We start from the raw sequence: 16,157 nt of genomic DNA, 5'->3' as shown, positions 1-16,157 counted from the left end.
TAGACTGATACTGGCTTTTCAGAATTTGTGCAACACCCACTTTCTGCCTGTTACAGGATTCTTTGTTCTAAGAATAAAGTTCAGTTGTGTGCCAACTTTCGCTTGGAGAAAAGCATGCATCTGGTTCTGTATCCGATGTCTATCCTCTAAGTATGCACCTGGCTCATATTTAGGTCAGGAACAGGCAATCACTAAAGGTTTCACCTTGAGGCTGCCGTCACACTAGCAGTATTTGGTCAGTATTTTACATCAGTATTTGTAAGCCAAAACTAGGAGTGGAACAAATAGAGAAAAAGGTATAATAGAAACATATGCACCACTTCTGTATTTATCACCCACTCCTGGTTTTGGCTTACAAATACTGATGTAAAATACTGAACAAATACTGCTAGTGTGACGGCAGCCTAAGAGATCACCCCAACAAAGGTTGCATAGTTACATAGTTTGAAAAAAAGACCTCGGTCCATCAAATTCAACCTTTCTCCACCAATTGTTCATTTATCACTAAATTAATTATAACCCGCAATGTTACGTGAATTGAGGAAATCGTGTGGCCCGTATATAAAAGATGTTATAGTGTTGGCCATTACTATCTCTTGTAGTCGGCATTCCACACTGAAAATGTAACCTTCGTAAGCGTAACCAACAATTTAACATCATTTTCCACGAGTGAAGCCGCAGGTATTTTGCTAGTTTTATGTAAGCACGTTTTCTACCTTTTCACTATGGTTGCACACTATGGTTTTTTGTGATATTGTCCCAGTTAATAAAATAATTGGCAAAATGAGGCTTTGATTCAAGGTACACAAAATTAAAATGTTGACACTAGTAATGCCAGTGGGTGGCAGTAATCTTTCTACTTTTAACCCCTTCAAGATGGAGCTCTTGTTTGTTTTTGCGTTTGTTTTTCGCTTCTCTTCTTCCCAGAGCCATAACTTTGTTAATTTTCCGTCAATATGGCCATGTGAGGGCTTGTTTTTTGCAGGACAAGATGTTACTTTGAACGACGTCATTGATTTTCCCATATCGTGTACTCAAAAACAGGAAAAATATTCCAAGTGCGGTAAAATTGCAAAAAAAAAAGGGCAATTCCACATTGTTTTTTAGATTTTATTTTTTTTTTACCATGTTCACCACATGTCTGGGTTCTTTTTTTTATTTAAGTGGTGAAAAAAATCCAAAGTGACAAACACAAAAGGAACGGGGTAAAAACACAACTTGGCTTCAATTTTCTCTGCTGCAAAGCACCGCACAGCAGAATAAAGGCACCAGGATCATGAGCTCACAAAACTATTGATACACCACAGCAGCCAACAAGCTCCTTACTCCAGGCTTGGTCACTGTAGATTGCGCTATCATGGAGAGTCAGCTGATGCATCAGGTGACCATTTACAGGATGGTGGGAGTGGTCACCCCCCACATCAGCTGAGCGAGCCACACTGCAGTTAAAGCTCATTGCCAGGTGGAAAAATTGATATTAACCCCCGTTGGTCCTGAAAGGAAAATGCTATATATAAAACAGTGAAACCAGAGCTGCCACGAATCCAAACATGGATTCTTACAGTGTCATATTACACCAGTCCTAAGGGCCGCAGTATCCTATTACAGCAGCCCTAAGGGTTGCAGTATCATATTACACAGCCCTAAGGGCCTCAGTATCATATTGCACCAGTCCTATGAGTCGCAGTATCATATTGCACCAGTCCTATGGGTCGCAGTATCATATCACACCAGTCCTAAGGGTTGCAGTGTCATATTACACCACTCTTATGGGTCGCAATATCATATTACACCACTCCTAAGGGCTGTAGTAATACGTGAAGGATATGACCATCTGGGACATTTGTGGACTATCAAAATGAAATGATGGAAATGCTTTAACCGCTGCTTTCACTTGTGAGAGAGGGACCCTGATTCTCCGTAGTCAGCTCTCTGGAGTCACATGCAGACGTGACTTGCGATAACTCGTCATATAGGGTCGAAGGACTTGTTTTTCAGATATATGGGAGATACAGTTATGTCCATATATATTTGGACAGAGAGAATTTTTCTAATTTTGGTTATAGACATTACCACAATGAATTTTAAACAAAACAAATCAGATGCAGTTGAAGTTCAGACTTTCAGCTTTCATTTGAGGGTATCCACATTAAAATTGGATGAAGGGTTTAGGATTTTCAACTCCTTAACATGTGCCACCCTGTTTTTAAAGGGACCAAAAGTAATTGGACAGATTAAATAAAATGTTCATTTTTAGTACTTGGTTGAAAACCCTTTGTTGTTAATGACTGCCTAAAGTCTTGAACTCATGGACATCACCAGACGCTGTGTTTCCTCCTTTTTGATGCTCTGCCAGGCCTTCACTGCAGTGGTTTTCAGTTGCTGTTTGTGGACCTTTCTGTCTGAAGTTTAGTCTTTAACAAGTGAAATGCATGCTCAATTGGGTTGAGATCAGGTGACTGACTTGGCCATTCAAGCATGTTCCACTTCTTTGCTTTAATAAACTCCTGGGTTGCTTTGGCTTTGTGTTTTGGGTCATTGGTCGTCGTTTCATCCTATAGATGGACAATCAGTTTTGCTGCATTTGGCAGGATCTGAGCACACAGTATGTCTCTGAATACCTCAGAATTCATTTGGCTGCTTCTGTCCTGTGTCACATCATCAATAAGCACTATTGACCCAGTGCCACTGGCAGCCATGCAGGCCCAAGCCATCACACTGCCTCCGCCGTGTTTTACAGAGGATGTGGTGTGCTTTGGATCATGAGCTGTACCACGCCTTCGCCATACTTTTCTATTTCCATCTTTCTGGTAGAGGTTGATCTTGGTTTCTTCTGTCCAAAGAATGTTCTTCCAGAACTGTGCTGGCTTTTTTAGATTTTTTTTTTTTTTTTTTAGCAAAGTCCAGTCTAGCCTTTTTATTCTTGATGCTTATGAGTGGCTTGCACCGTGCAGTGAACCCTCTGTATTTACTTTCATGCAGTCTTCTCTTTATGGTAGATTTGGATATTGATACACCGACCTCCTGGAGAGTGTTGTTCCCTTGGTTGGCTGTTGTGAAGGGGTTTCTCTTCACCATGGAGATTATTCTGCGATCATCCACCACTGTTGACTTCCGTGGGCACCCAGGTCTTTTTGCATTGATGAGTTCACCAGTGCTTTCTTTCTTTCTCAGGATGTACCAAACTGTAGATTTTGCCACTCCTAATATTGTAGCAATTTCTCAGATGTTTTTTTTCTGTTTTTGCAGCTTAAGGATGGCTTGTTTCACCTGCATGGAGGGCTCCTTTGACCGCATGTTTACTTCACAGCAAAACCTTTCAAATGCAAGCACCACACCTCAAATCAACTCCAGGCCTTTTATCTGCTTAATTTAGAATGACATAACGAAGGGATTGCCCACTCCTGTCCATGAAATAGCCTTGGAGTCAATTGTCCAATTACTTTTGGTCCCTTTAAAAACAGGGTGGCACTTGTTAAGGAGCTGAAACTCCTAAACCCTTCATCCAATTTTAATGTGGATACCCTCAAATGAAAGCTGAAAGTCTGAACTTCAACTGCATCTGAATTGTTTTGTTCATTGTTCATTTTGTTATAGACATTCATTGTGGTAATGTCTATAACCAAAATTTGAAAAATGCTCTCTGTCCAAATATATATGGACCTAACTGTAAAATGATAGTGATAAGTATTCTGGAATAAAGGAGCAAAGGTGTATTTATATTGTCCAAAGAAATGGATTTTCTGATTCCTAGGTTGGGAACATAGAATCCTATAAATGTTAGAGATGGAAGGGACCTCCAGGGTCATCACTTTCAACCCCCCTGCTCAATGCAGGATTCACTAAATTATCTCAGACAGATGTCTGTCCAGCCTCTGTTTGAAGACTTCCTTTGAAGGAGAACTCGCCACCTCTCGTGGCAGCCTGTGCCACTCATTGATCACCCTCACTGTCAAAAAATGTTTTTCTAATATCTATTCTGTATCTTCTCCCTTTCAGTTCCATTCCATTGCTTCTTGTCTTTACATGTGCAAATGAGAATAAGGATGATACCTCTACACTGTGAGAGCCCTTCAGATATTTGTAGACTGCTATTAAATCTCCTCTTAGCCTTCTTTTTTGCAAGCTAAACATTCCCAGAACCTTTAACCGTTTCTAGTGGGACATAGTTTGCAGTCCGCTCACCATCCTGGTAGCTCTTCTCTGAACTTGCTCCAGTTTTTCAATGTATTTTTTTAAAATGTGCCCAGAACTGGCAGGAGGTATAGAAGGGAATAATCACTTGACGTGATCTAGACTCTATGCTTCTCTTAATACATCCTAGAACTGTTTGCCTTTTTTGCTGCTACATCACACTGTTGACTCGTGCAGTCTGTGATCTATTAGTATACCCAAGTCTTTTTCACGCATGCTGTTGCTTAATTCTATTACTCCCATTCTAGAGATGTAATTTTCATTTTTCTTGCCCAGATGTACAATCTTGCATTTCTCCTTAAGGGTATGTGCACACGTCAGGATTTCTTGCAGAAACTTCCTGAAGAAAACCGGAAATTTTCTGCAAGAAATCCGCATTTTTTTTTTTTGCGTTTTTTTCCGTTTTCTTTTTTTTAGCATTTTGCAAGCGAAATTAGCTTGCAGAATGCTAAAGTTTTCCAAGCGATCTGTAGCATCGCTTGGAAAACTGACTGACAGGTTGGTCACACTTGTCAAACATAGTGTTTGACAAGTGTGACCAACTTTTTACTATAGATGCTGCCTATGCAGCATCAATAGTAAATGATAGAATGTTTAAAAATAATTAAAAAAAATAAAAAAATGTTTATACTCACCTGCAGACAGCCGATCTCCTCAGCAGCGTCCGTTCCTATAGATGTGTGTGTGTGCAGGACCTTCGATGATGTCGCGGTCACATGAGCGGTCACGCGACCAATCACAAGACCGTGACGTCATCGCAGGTACTTCACACATACACCATCTATAGGAACGGAAGCGGCAGCGTGCACCTGAGAGGCGGGAAGACTCTGGGGGCCATCGAAGGTGAGTATATCACTATTTTTTATTTTAATTCTTTTTTTTTTACCAATTATATGGTGCCCAGTCTGTGGAGGAGAGTCTCCTCTCCTCCACCCTGGGTACCAACCGCACATGATCTGCTTACTTCCCGCATGGTGGGCACAGCCACATGCGGAAAGTAAGCAGATCAATGCATTCCTAGGTGTGCGGAATCCCCGCAATTCCGCAAATTTAATGAACATGTTGCTTTTTTGTCCGTGATGCGATTTTTTTTCGCGGAAAAAAATGCAACATTTGCACAAGAAATGCGGAATACACTGTAAATAGGAGGCATATGTAAGCGTTTTTATCACGTTTTTATAACAAAAAAACGCGAAAAATACTGATCGTGTGCACATGGCCTAAATACCATCCTATTAGTCACTGCCCATTGTTCAAGCTTCTCTATCTGCTTCTGAATCCTTTATCTGTCTTCTCTAGTGTTAGCTATCCTTCCTGGCTTTGCATGGTCTGCAAATATAATTAGTTTACCTTCAGTTCCCTTATCTAGATTATTTTTCAACATGTTGAACAACACTGGGGCCAGGACAGCGCCTTATGGTACCCAATTTGAAACATTCTTCCAATTGGATGTGCAGCCATTCATTATCACTCTTGAGTACAATTACAGAGCCAGTTATGAATCCACCTAACCGTAGCCTTGTCAATCCTATTTATGGGCATTTTTCAATAAGGATATTATGAGATACTTTATCAAATGTTTTGCTGAAGTCGAAATCTACTATCTCTACCACATTTCCCACTCGTGATCCACTCAGTCAGTGATTCCATCATAGAAGGAAATTAGATTAGTCTGGCATGATTTGTTTGCTACAAATCCATGCTGACTCTTGTTAATCAATAATAATAATAATAATAATAATTTTATTTATATAGCGCCAACATATTCCGCAGCGCTTTACAACTTATAGAGGGGACTTATACAGACAACAGACATTACATTCATTCTTATCCAGGTACTTACATAAATGCTGTTTAATAATTTGTTCAAAGATCTTTCCTGGTGTAGAAGTAAGGATTATTGGCCTGTAGATGATTACACAGTGCACCTTTAGTACTATCTGATCCCTATTTCTGAGCTGTATGATACTCCTCTGTAATGTGGAAAGTGCACATTATGGGGCCTATACTTTGTGTAATGCACAATTGCAATACACCTTTCTTACAGGAGTGAAGGCACGACGTTCAGTAAGAGACATATGACCTGTAATGAATTCGGCGTCTCTTCTAAGGGACTTGCACCTCCATGTGCTGTACCAGAAATGCCACTCTAGTAAGAGATGGCAATAGCATTTCTGCTGTACAAAATCAGTACTTTTCATGAACTTGACAGACGTACATCGTTGTGCCCTTGTATTGCCACAGCTCTTTCTTTTTTTTTTTTTTTTTTTTGCTGAGGCTATTCAGACTGGTGTAAAACCACCAAAAATCACAAATTTTGTGAAAATCCACATTGCAGAAGAATTTTACAACTTTAAAAAACTTTAACAGCACTTTTGTGCTGTCAGATCTTTGAATCGGACCCCTATATGCCCAATAGGAAAGCGCTTCTCACAGTGGCAATGGTTTGCCTCATGTGCCTCAGGTCACTCTTTTTCCTTCGTCTAGAGCAAATGATGGATTATGTATTTTTTCCAACCTCACTTGTTAGTGACTGTTGCATGAACATTTGTTCTATAATTACTCTTTCTTGTTGTTTTAGCTGTTGCTGCACAGTATAGCGGACCGTGTGAATTTAGGCTTAATCCCGACATCTGAGGCTGGTTATCCTGCAGCTTGTAGAGTCCTGAAGAAAAGCACTGGCGGCACACTGCACATTCACCACAATGTGGATGCTTTCCTCAGCAGACATGAGACGGGTGATAAAAGTGAAACGACTGCACCTGAAGGCGGAAGATCGCAGAAAATATTCTGGAGAAAGTGGGCAGAGGCTACTGAGATTAAAATTCGGGCGTTATTACAAGACATTCATAGCACCACATGGCAGACGCACATTGTCCGTATCGAGAAGGTGAAGTCCTACGCACCATGGGTGGACCACGTCGTCTTGGACTTGGATTGTCGTCCATTACCGGAAACGTTCTAATGTTAATTTTCTTTCTGCCATCATTGTATTTGATGATGTAGGGACTATTGGGTATTGTGCATTAGTACTGAGGGTCTCGTCACGTTACATAAAGCAGAATGTGATTTACCCCGTACCATGGAAGGCTATATGTGCAGTCTGAGACCGGTAACACCAGAGCCAGCTGCTTTATGACTGCATGCTTGTATAGAACGAGTGTGCCATGTGCAGACAAACATCACATAAACCTCATTCTGCTTGTGATTTGGCACTCACAGCTAATGTAGATGGAAAACAACAATAGTTATAGCTTTTTGAAGAATGGGAAAAAAAGAAAATACAAAAAAATCAGATGTTGTGGCCATCACTGGTGCCAGTAATAGTCTGTGGGGCCGTGCACAGGGTTGGGAGTTTTCACCCCACAGAATGTCACAGGTACATATCCGAATATGATCCGAGAGTGATCAGTCTGTGACGGATCCAGCATCCTCGGGTGATGCCAGTGCTATTACATGTTACAAGGACTGTCAGAAAGAGGATGCTGGAGAATCCGAGAGTGATCAGTCTGTGACTAATCCAGCATCCTCGGGTGATGTCCGTGAAATCACATGTTCTTGGACTGCCAGAAGGTGCTGGAGAATCCGAGAGTGATCAGTGTGACGAATCCAGCATCCTCGGGTGATGTCTGTGCAATCACATGTTCATGAACTGTCAGAAAGAAGGTGCTGGAGAATCCGAGTGTGATCAGTCTGTGACGTATCCAGCATCCTCGGGTGATGTCAGTGCCATCACATGTTAAATGTGTTGTAGCTGTTTGCGTTCTGACCTAATGCCAGGTATGCCAGATCACCAGTGAGGCCAAATCTGGAGGTTACGCCCTTAATTGACAAGCCCTTGGAGAAAAAGGGAACTGCACACACGTTTTGTGAGCAAGTCACTTTTATCTGATCTAATGGAGCAAGAGGCAGTATTTTATACCATTTACAATAAATTTAACTCAATGTAATTCATGTAGCCCCCACCCTGTTACCCCGGGTCATGCTGAACTTTATTTCCCACGTACCAAGAACATGTGGCTGACTATTGAGAACATATATGATGAGAAGTATAGTCTCCTTGAAGAAAAGACTACCAGACTACTGCATCATGACTAAACACATTCTAACAATTAAAGGCAAATTAAAGACAAAGCATTAACCCTTCTATATCTATATTTCTGGACTGTTAAAAAGAAGGTGCTGGAGAAATCCGTTGGTGATCAGTCTCTGACTTATCCAGTATCCTCGGGTGATGTCAGTGCCATCACATGTTCATGGACTTCAGAAAGAAGGTACGGGAGAATCCGAGAATGATTATTCTGTGACATATCCAGCATCCTCGGGTGATGTCACTACCATCAAATGTTCATGGACTGTCAGAAAGTGCTGGAGAAATCCGAGAGTGATCAGTCTGTGACTTATCCAACATCCTCAGGTGATATCAGTGAAATCACATGTTCATGGACTGTCAGAAGGTGCTGGAGAATCTGAGAGTGATCAGTCTGTGACTTATACAGCATCCTTGGGTGATGCCAATGCCACAACATGTTACATGGACTGTCAGATGGAAGGTACGGTAGAACACAGACTCTTACCTCAGCTCCTAGTATTTACATGGTACATCACCCAACTTTCCACACAAACTCTTACCTCATCTCCTAGTATTCACAACTGACCCCTGCTTTACCCCAGTATTATGACCTTGAATACTCTGGCTTGATTATATGCATCTGGTACACTCTTAATTCTCTGACCAAGATGAGCAGAGACCACTCTTCTCTGCTTCACATCTGAATGCACCTTGCTGCGCATATATTGCATAGCACAAGTCTGCCAAGACTTCAGTCTGCAGTGTGTATCCTATAAGTGTGAAGATCAGAATTAAGGTACCTTCACACGAAGCGACGCTGCAGCGATAGCGACAACGATGCCGATCGCTGCAGCGTCGCTGTTTGATCGCTGGAGAGCTGTCACACAGACCGCTCTCCAGCGACCAACGATGCCGAGGTCCCCAGGTAACCAGGGTAAACATCGGGTTGCTAAGCGCAGGGCCGTGCTTAGTAACCCGATGTTTACCCTGGTTACCAGCGTAAAAGTAAAAAAAACACAGTACATACTCACCTGCGCGTCCCCCAGCGTCCGCTTCCTGACACTGACTGAGCTCCGGCCCTAACAGCACAGCGGTGACGTCACCGCTGTGCTTTCACTTTAGGGCCGGAGCTCAGTCAGTGTCAGGAAGCAGACGCTGGGGGACGCGCAGGTGAGCATGTACTGTTTGTTTTTTTTACTTTTACGCTGGTAGCCAGGGTAAACATCGGGTTACTAAGCGCGGCCCTGCGCTTAGCAACCCGATGTTTACCCTGGTTACCAGTGTAAAATATCGCTGGTATCGTTGCTTTTGCTTTCAAACACAACGATACACGGCGATCGGACGACCAAATAAAGTTCTGGACTTTATTCAGCGACCAGCGACATCACAGCAGGATCCTGATCGCTGCTGCGTGTCAAACGAAACGATATCGCTAGCCAGGACGCTGCAACGTCACGGATCGCTAGCGATATCGTTTCGTGTGAAGGTACCTTTAATTCCAGAATTGAACCAGAAGGGAACTGAAGGTAACTGGATAGTCACTGTAAACAATGTTTCTGTTTGTTTTCACTCTCACCCCTATAATCTTCACTTTCTGGTAACCCCCCTAATCCCTACACCAAGTAAGCAACTGTTAATCTCTTCTTCAGTCCTCCCCATCCATCTCACTTTCTCCTCAGAACTCTTCCTCAACATACAATCCTTTGTCTCCAAACACAGGCAGCCACTTTATGCCCTCTCCTGCTCCCACCTGCTAACACTTTCTCTGTTCCTTCTCACTGCTGGTGATCTCTCCAAATCCTATTCCTCCACCACATGCTCACAGTCATTTCTTCCTCCCATCCACGCTCTATCACAGCTCTCCATAACCTCTCTAACCTTATACCCGCTTCCCCAGTCCCACTAACAGGAGCTCTGTGGAACGCTCGCTCTGTCTGCAACAAACTTTCCTACATCCATAATCTATTTGTTACTACCAAACTTTCCTTCCTTGCCATCACCGAATCCTGGCTCACCCCCTCTGACACAGCCTCTCCTGCTGCACTTTCGTATGGTGGATTCCACCTTTACCACACACCCTGCCCCAGCAGCAAGCAAGTTGGAGGAGTTGATTTTCTCCTGTCAGATAACTGCTCCTTCAGCCCAATCCAATTAGCACCCTCTGTTAACTTCCCTTCCTTTGATGTGCACTCTGTGCGCATCTACTCCCCCTCCAACTGGCTGTTATTTACTACCCCCCGGGGCCAGCCACCACCTCTTTTGACCACTTCACCACCTGGCTACTTCATTTCCTTTCTGCTGACGTCCCTATTATCATTTTGGGCGACTTCAACATCTCCATTGACATTTCCCTCTCAGCTGCCACTAAACTTCTATTTCTCACTTCCTCCTTCGGCCTCACTTAATGGTCTTCTGCAGCCACCCACAAAGATGGCCACACACTGAACCTCCTCTTCACCTGCCTCTTCTCCCTATCTAACCTCTCTAACTCACATCTTCCTCTTTCTGACTAGAACCTACTCACATTGTCTTCCTTCTCCACTCCTTGTCTACAATCCCCAACCCACAAACTTGCACACCCTCACAGAAATCTTAAACACCTCGATCTACACTCACTCTCTGAATCCCTCTTACAGACATAAGTTCCCTACACAATGCTGGTGCTGCTGCCGCTCTATATAACACCACAATAACTGTAGCTTTGGAATCGGTTGCCCCTCTCACACATACCAAAGCTCGCAAAATCAACAGACAGCCCTGGCACACCAGCCTGACCAAAGAACTGAGTCAAGCTTCCAGGGCTGCTGAGCGGAGATGGAAAAGATCCCACTCCAATGAGCACTTCATTGCATTCAAACAGTCCCTCACTACTTCCAAAGCCACACTCGCCACAGCTAGACAAACCTATTTCTCATATCCTCCCTGTTTCACAACCCTAAACAGTTATTCAACACCTTCAATTCTCTCCTCCGTCCCCCAGCACTCCTCCCTCCCCTCTCAGCTGAAGACTGCCTCATTGTTCAAGCAAAAGATTGATAACATAAGAGACAGTTTTGGTCGACAACCCCCACAGCCTTTCCTCCTTACTGCCCAGCCCTCCACCTCCAAAACCAACTTCACTATTACAGAAGATTGACTCTCCACTCTACTCTCAAGATCGCATCTAACCACTTGTTCACTTGACCCGATCCCATCCCACTTTTTCCACACCTCACCACAGTCTTCATCCCAACCATTACTCATCTCTTCAACCTATCACAAACAAGTAGTGTTTTCCCCTCAAGCTTTAAACATACCTCAATCACACCTATCCTCAAAACGCCCTCTCTTGACCCATCCTCTGTATCTAGCTATCGACCCTTTATAACTTCTCCCCTATGCCTTAAAACTACTGGAAAAACATGTCCATCTTGAACTGTGCTCCCACCTCACTTCTTGCTCCCTCTTTGATTGCTTACAATCTGGCTTCCGGTCACACCACTCCACTGAAACTGCCCTAACTAAGGTCACCAATGACCTTTTAACCTCCAAGGCCAAGCGACACTACTCTGTCCTCCTCCTCCTAGACCTGTCCCCTGCCTTTGACACAATGGACCATTCCCTATTATTACAGACCCTCTCATCTCTTGGCATCACAGACTTGGCCCTATCCTGGACCTCGTCATACATAACAGACCGGACATTCAGCGTCTCCCACTCGCATACAATCTCTTCACCTCGCCCCCTATCTGTTGGAGTTCCGCAAGGTTCAGTCCTAGGGCTCCTGCTCTTCTTCATTTACACCTTCAGCCTGGGACAGCTCATAGAATCTCACGGGTTTCAGTATCACCTCTATGCTGATGACACACAGATCTACATCTCTGGACCAGTTATCACTACTCTACTAACCAGAATCCCTCAATGTATGTCTATTTCATCCTTCTTCCCCGCTAGATTTCTAAAACTTAACATGGACAAAACAGAATTCATCATCTTTCTCCCATCTCACGTGACCCCCCAACAGACCTATCCATTAAAGTAAATGGCTGCCCACTTTCCCCAGTCCCACAAGCTCGCTGCCTTGGGGTAATCCTTGGCACTGGTCTTGGTCTATCTTTCAAACCACATATACAAGCCTTTTCCACTTCCTGCCGACTTCAACTCAAAAAATATTTCATAGATCCGTACACTCCTAAACCAAGAATCCAGCATCCTCCGGTGATGTCCATGCCATCACATGTTACATGGACTATCAGAAAGAAGGTATGGAAGAAACCGAGAGTGATCAGTCTGTGATGTTTCCAGCATCCTCGGGTGATGTCGGTGCCATCACATGTTACATGGACTGTCAGAAAGAAGGTACGGGAGAATCCGAGCGTGATCAGTCTGTGACGCATCATTGGGTGATTTCAGTGCCATCACATGTTGCATGGACTTTCAGAAAGAAGGTACTGGAAAAAAAATTTTCCTCCACATTTAAGAAAAATGCCTGACACTCAGCCCAGGCTGATCAAAGTCTAATCAATAAAAATAGTCGTATCTTCCCATTCGAGTTGCCTCTGCGGTGTAGGCCCGGTGGGGTCAGCAGGAGGAGGGGGCGAGGAGCCATGTCGCTTTTCCAGACCATTTGTAATGTGGAACCAGTAATGTAGAAACTGTAGGTGAAGGAAGCAAATCCAGCTCCACGGACATTCACCATAATTAACCCCTTACAGACCGCCAATACGTATTAAAACGGCGATAGTTAAGGGGCCTTATTTCCTCACTGCATTTTTAAAATGGCGATCGGGAATAAGCTGTACATGATAGCTGACACCCTGCAGTATTGTCCCCTGCCTGTTCAGTGAGCGATTGTGGCCAATTAAGCCCTTAAATACCGCTGTCAGTCATGACAGCAGTATTTAAGTTGATGCAAGGGGGTCACAAGACCTCCTTAGTAACGATCGGATCCCGCAATTAGAATTGCGGGTCCAAATGGTTACCATGGTACGCTGAGGTCATGTGATTACACCCCGGTATGGTGGCCTGTGAAATCAAGCTCTAAGCTGAGTCTTACAGGCACAGTCAGTGAATCACTGACAGTCTCATACACTGCAGTACATGAGTGAGACCAATGATTAAAATTATACATGTCCCACAGTGGGACTAAGTAAAAAAAAGCGCACACATCACTAAAATCCATTTTGCCACTCAAAATGCAGCATTTGTGATAAAACAAAAATAAATTTAAAAAAGTACACATAATTGGTGTATCGCCATAGCTGGAACGACCCGACCTAAAAAACTGGCACGTTATTTATTCCGTTTGGCGAACATTGGAAAAAAATAAGCACACCAAAAATGTCGCTTTTTGAGCATATTAACTAGCAAAAAAGTTAAAAAAGCGATCAAAAAGTCATGCAAAAAAATGGTATAAATGAAAACGTCAAACTATGGCAAAAAAAACAAGCCCTAACATAGCTAATAAGGCAAAAAAAATATAAAAGTTATGGCTTTCAGTATATGATGATACAAAAACAAATTCATTTTTGTAAAATAATGTTTTTAGTGTGTAAACTAGCAAAGCATACAAAATCTATAGAAGTCTGGTATCGCTGTAATGTACCGACCTGACGAACAAATGGGAATTAACACGTTCATCTCATGTGAACGACGCAAAAATAAAAATAAAGACACTAACAGAATTCACAAAAACCAGCAATTCAGAGTCTGAAAAATCTGAATAAAAAGCAATCCAAAAATATTAGGTACCTAAAAATGGTACCAAAAAATCTGCAACTCGTCCTGCAAAAAATAAGCCCTCTTGCAGCTCTGTTCGACAAAAAATAAAAAAGTTACAGCTCTCAGAATATGGCGACAAAAAAGACTTTGCAAAAAGCATTTTTACTATATGCTAGCAGCAAAACCTAAAAAAAAAAAAATGAATCTATTATAGCTGCAATCATGCCGACCTAAAGAATAAGCTTGCCTCATCACTTTTACCGCACAGTGAACTGCACAAAATTAAAAATAACTATTCTTGAACTGCTGTTGATTTGTTCATTCTAGCTCCCAAAAATCGGAATAAGGCTCAGCTCATGTTTATCCTGCTCTCTCCATGTAAATTCTCCAAAACTGTGATTCAGACAAAACACCAGACAGAACCACTCACTTATGAGGCAGATGGAGTCATTTTGAGCTGTTCTATGTTTCGGCTTCAACCTCAACAATAAGTTTGAACGAAGGTTACATTGACTGCCTTTCTTTGAAGGAAAATGAGACAAAACAATAGTTAATGCTTACCTACTTCTTTATATACATACTCCTTTTTTTGGACTATAAGATGCATCGGACCATAAGATGTACCTAGCTTTTAGAGGAGGAAAATGGAAAAAGAATTGAAGCAAAAAAATGTGGTCAATTCTGTACTAATATTGCCTATCTTGGTATATGTACAGTGGATACGGAAAGTATTCAGACCCCTTTACATTTTCACTCTTTGTTTCATTGCAGCCATTTGGTAAATTCAAAAAAGTACATTTTTTTCTCATTAATGTACACTCTGCACCACATCTTGACTGAAAAAAACAAATGTAGATTTTTTTGCAAACTTATTAAAAAAGAAAAATGGAAATATCACATGGTCATAAGTATTCAGACCCTTTGCTCAGACACTCATAGTTAAGTCACATGCAGTCCATTCCTTATGATCCCCCTTGAGATGGTTCTACTCCTTCATTGGAGTCTAGCTGTGTTTAAACTGCTAGGACTTGACTTGGAAAGGCACCCACCTGTCTATATAAGACCTCACAGCTCACAGTGCATGTCAGCCCAAATGAGAATCATGAGGTCAAAGGAACTGGCCAAGGAGCTCAGAGACAAAATTGTGGCAAGGCACAGATCTGGCCAAGGTTACAAAATAATTTCTGCAGTACTCAAGGTTCCTAAGAGCACAGTGGCCTCCATAATCCTTAGGCTATGTGCCCATGTTGTGGATTTGTGTGCAGATTTTTCCGCACTGTTTTTGAAAAATCTGCAAGGTAAAATGCCCTGCGTTTTACCGCATTTTTCGTGCGGATTTCACCTGCGGTTTTACACCTGTGGATTCCTATTATGGAACAGGTGTAAAATGCTGCGGAAAATTCAATGCAACGTTTCTACGCGGTATTTTCCACAGCATGTGCACTGTGGATTTTATTTTCCATAGCTTTGCTTGGTACTGTAAACCGGATGGAAAACTTCGAATCCGCAGCGTCAAATCCGCTGTGGATCCATGGGCAAATCCGCAATGTGTGCACATAGCCTCAAATGGAAGAAGTTTGGGCCCACGAAAAGTCTTCCTAGACGTGGCCGTCCAGCCAAACTGAGCAATCGTGGGAGAAGAGCCTTGGTGAGAGAGGTAATGAAGAACACCAAAATCTCTGTTGATGAGCTCCACAGATGCAGTAGGATAGGAAAAAGTTCCACAAAGTCAGCTATCACTGCAGCCTTCCACCAGTCGGGCCTTTATGGCAGAGTGGCCCGATGGAAGCCTCTCCTCAGTGCAACACATATGAAAGCCCGCATAGTTTGCTTAAAAAAAAAAAAAAAAAAACACACAAGGACTCCCAGACTATGAGAAATAGGATTCTCTGGTCTATGAGATGAAGATTGACCTTTTTGGTGAGAATTCTAAACGGTATGTGTGGAGAAAACCAGGCACTGCTCATCACCTGCCCAATACAATCTCAAAAGTGAAACATGGCAGCATCATGCTATGGGGGTGTTTTTCAGCTGCAGGGACAGGACGACTGGTTGCCATTGAAGGAAACATGAATGCGGCCAAGTACAGAGGTATCCTGGAAGAAAACCTCTTCCAGAGTGCTCTGGACCTCAGACTTGGCCAAAAGTTCACCTTTTAACTAGAGATGAGCGGTGTTCGAGTCGAACTGTT

At 42.7% G+C, this 16,157-nt stretch overlaps 1 protein-coding gene across 7 annotated transcripts in view; it reads left to right on the top strand.

Annotated features, from left to right (window-relative positions):
• TYW2 (tRNA wybutosine-synthesizing protein 2) overlaps positions 1–15,080 on the top strand; it is a 143,059-nt gene extending 127,979 nt beyond the window's left edge. For 5 of the 7 annotated variants that reach the window (XM_077286548.1, XM_077286546.1, XM_077286547.1 and 2 more), the window contains one exon: positions 6,776–9,077. In XM_077286548.1, coding sequence (XP_077142663.1) covers positions 6,776–7,159 — 384 coding nt within the window. In that variant the 3' untranslated portion in view covers positions 7,160–9,077. Of the gene's footprint in view, positions 1–6,775; positions 9,078–9,768 lie in introns of those variants that run through there. The other 2 variants (XR_013221433.1, XR_013221432.1) reach the window with 1 other exon arrangement.
• Positions 15,081–16,157: the final 1,077 nt, after the last annotated feature.

This window comes from Ranitomeya variabilis, chromosome 2, assembly GCF_051348905.1.
Source record: "Ranitomeya variabilis isolate aRanVar5 chromosome 2, aRanVar5.hap1, whole genome shotgun sequence".
NCBI classification, from domain to species: domain Eukaryota; kingdom Metazoa; phylum Chordata; class Amphibia; order Anura; family Dendrobatidae; genus Ranitomeya; species Ranitomeya variabilis.
The sequence above is the reverse complement of the archived record's forward strand: the minus strand, read 5'-3'. Positions and strand labels throughout refer to the sequence as shown.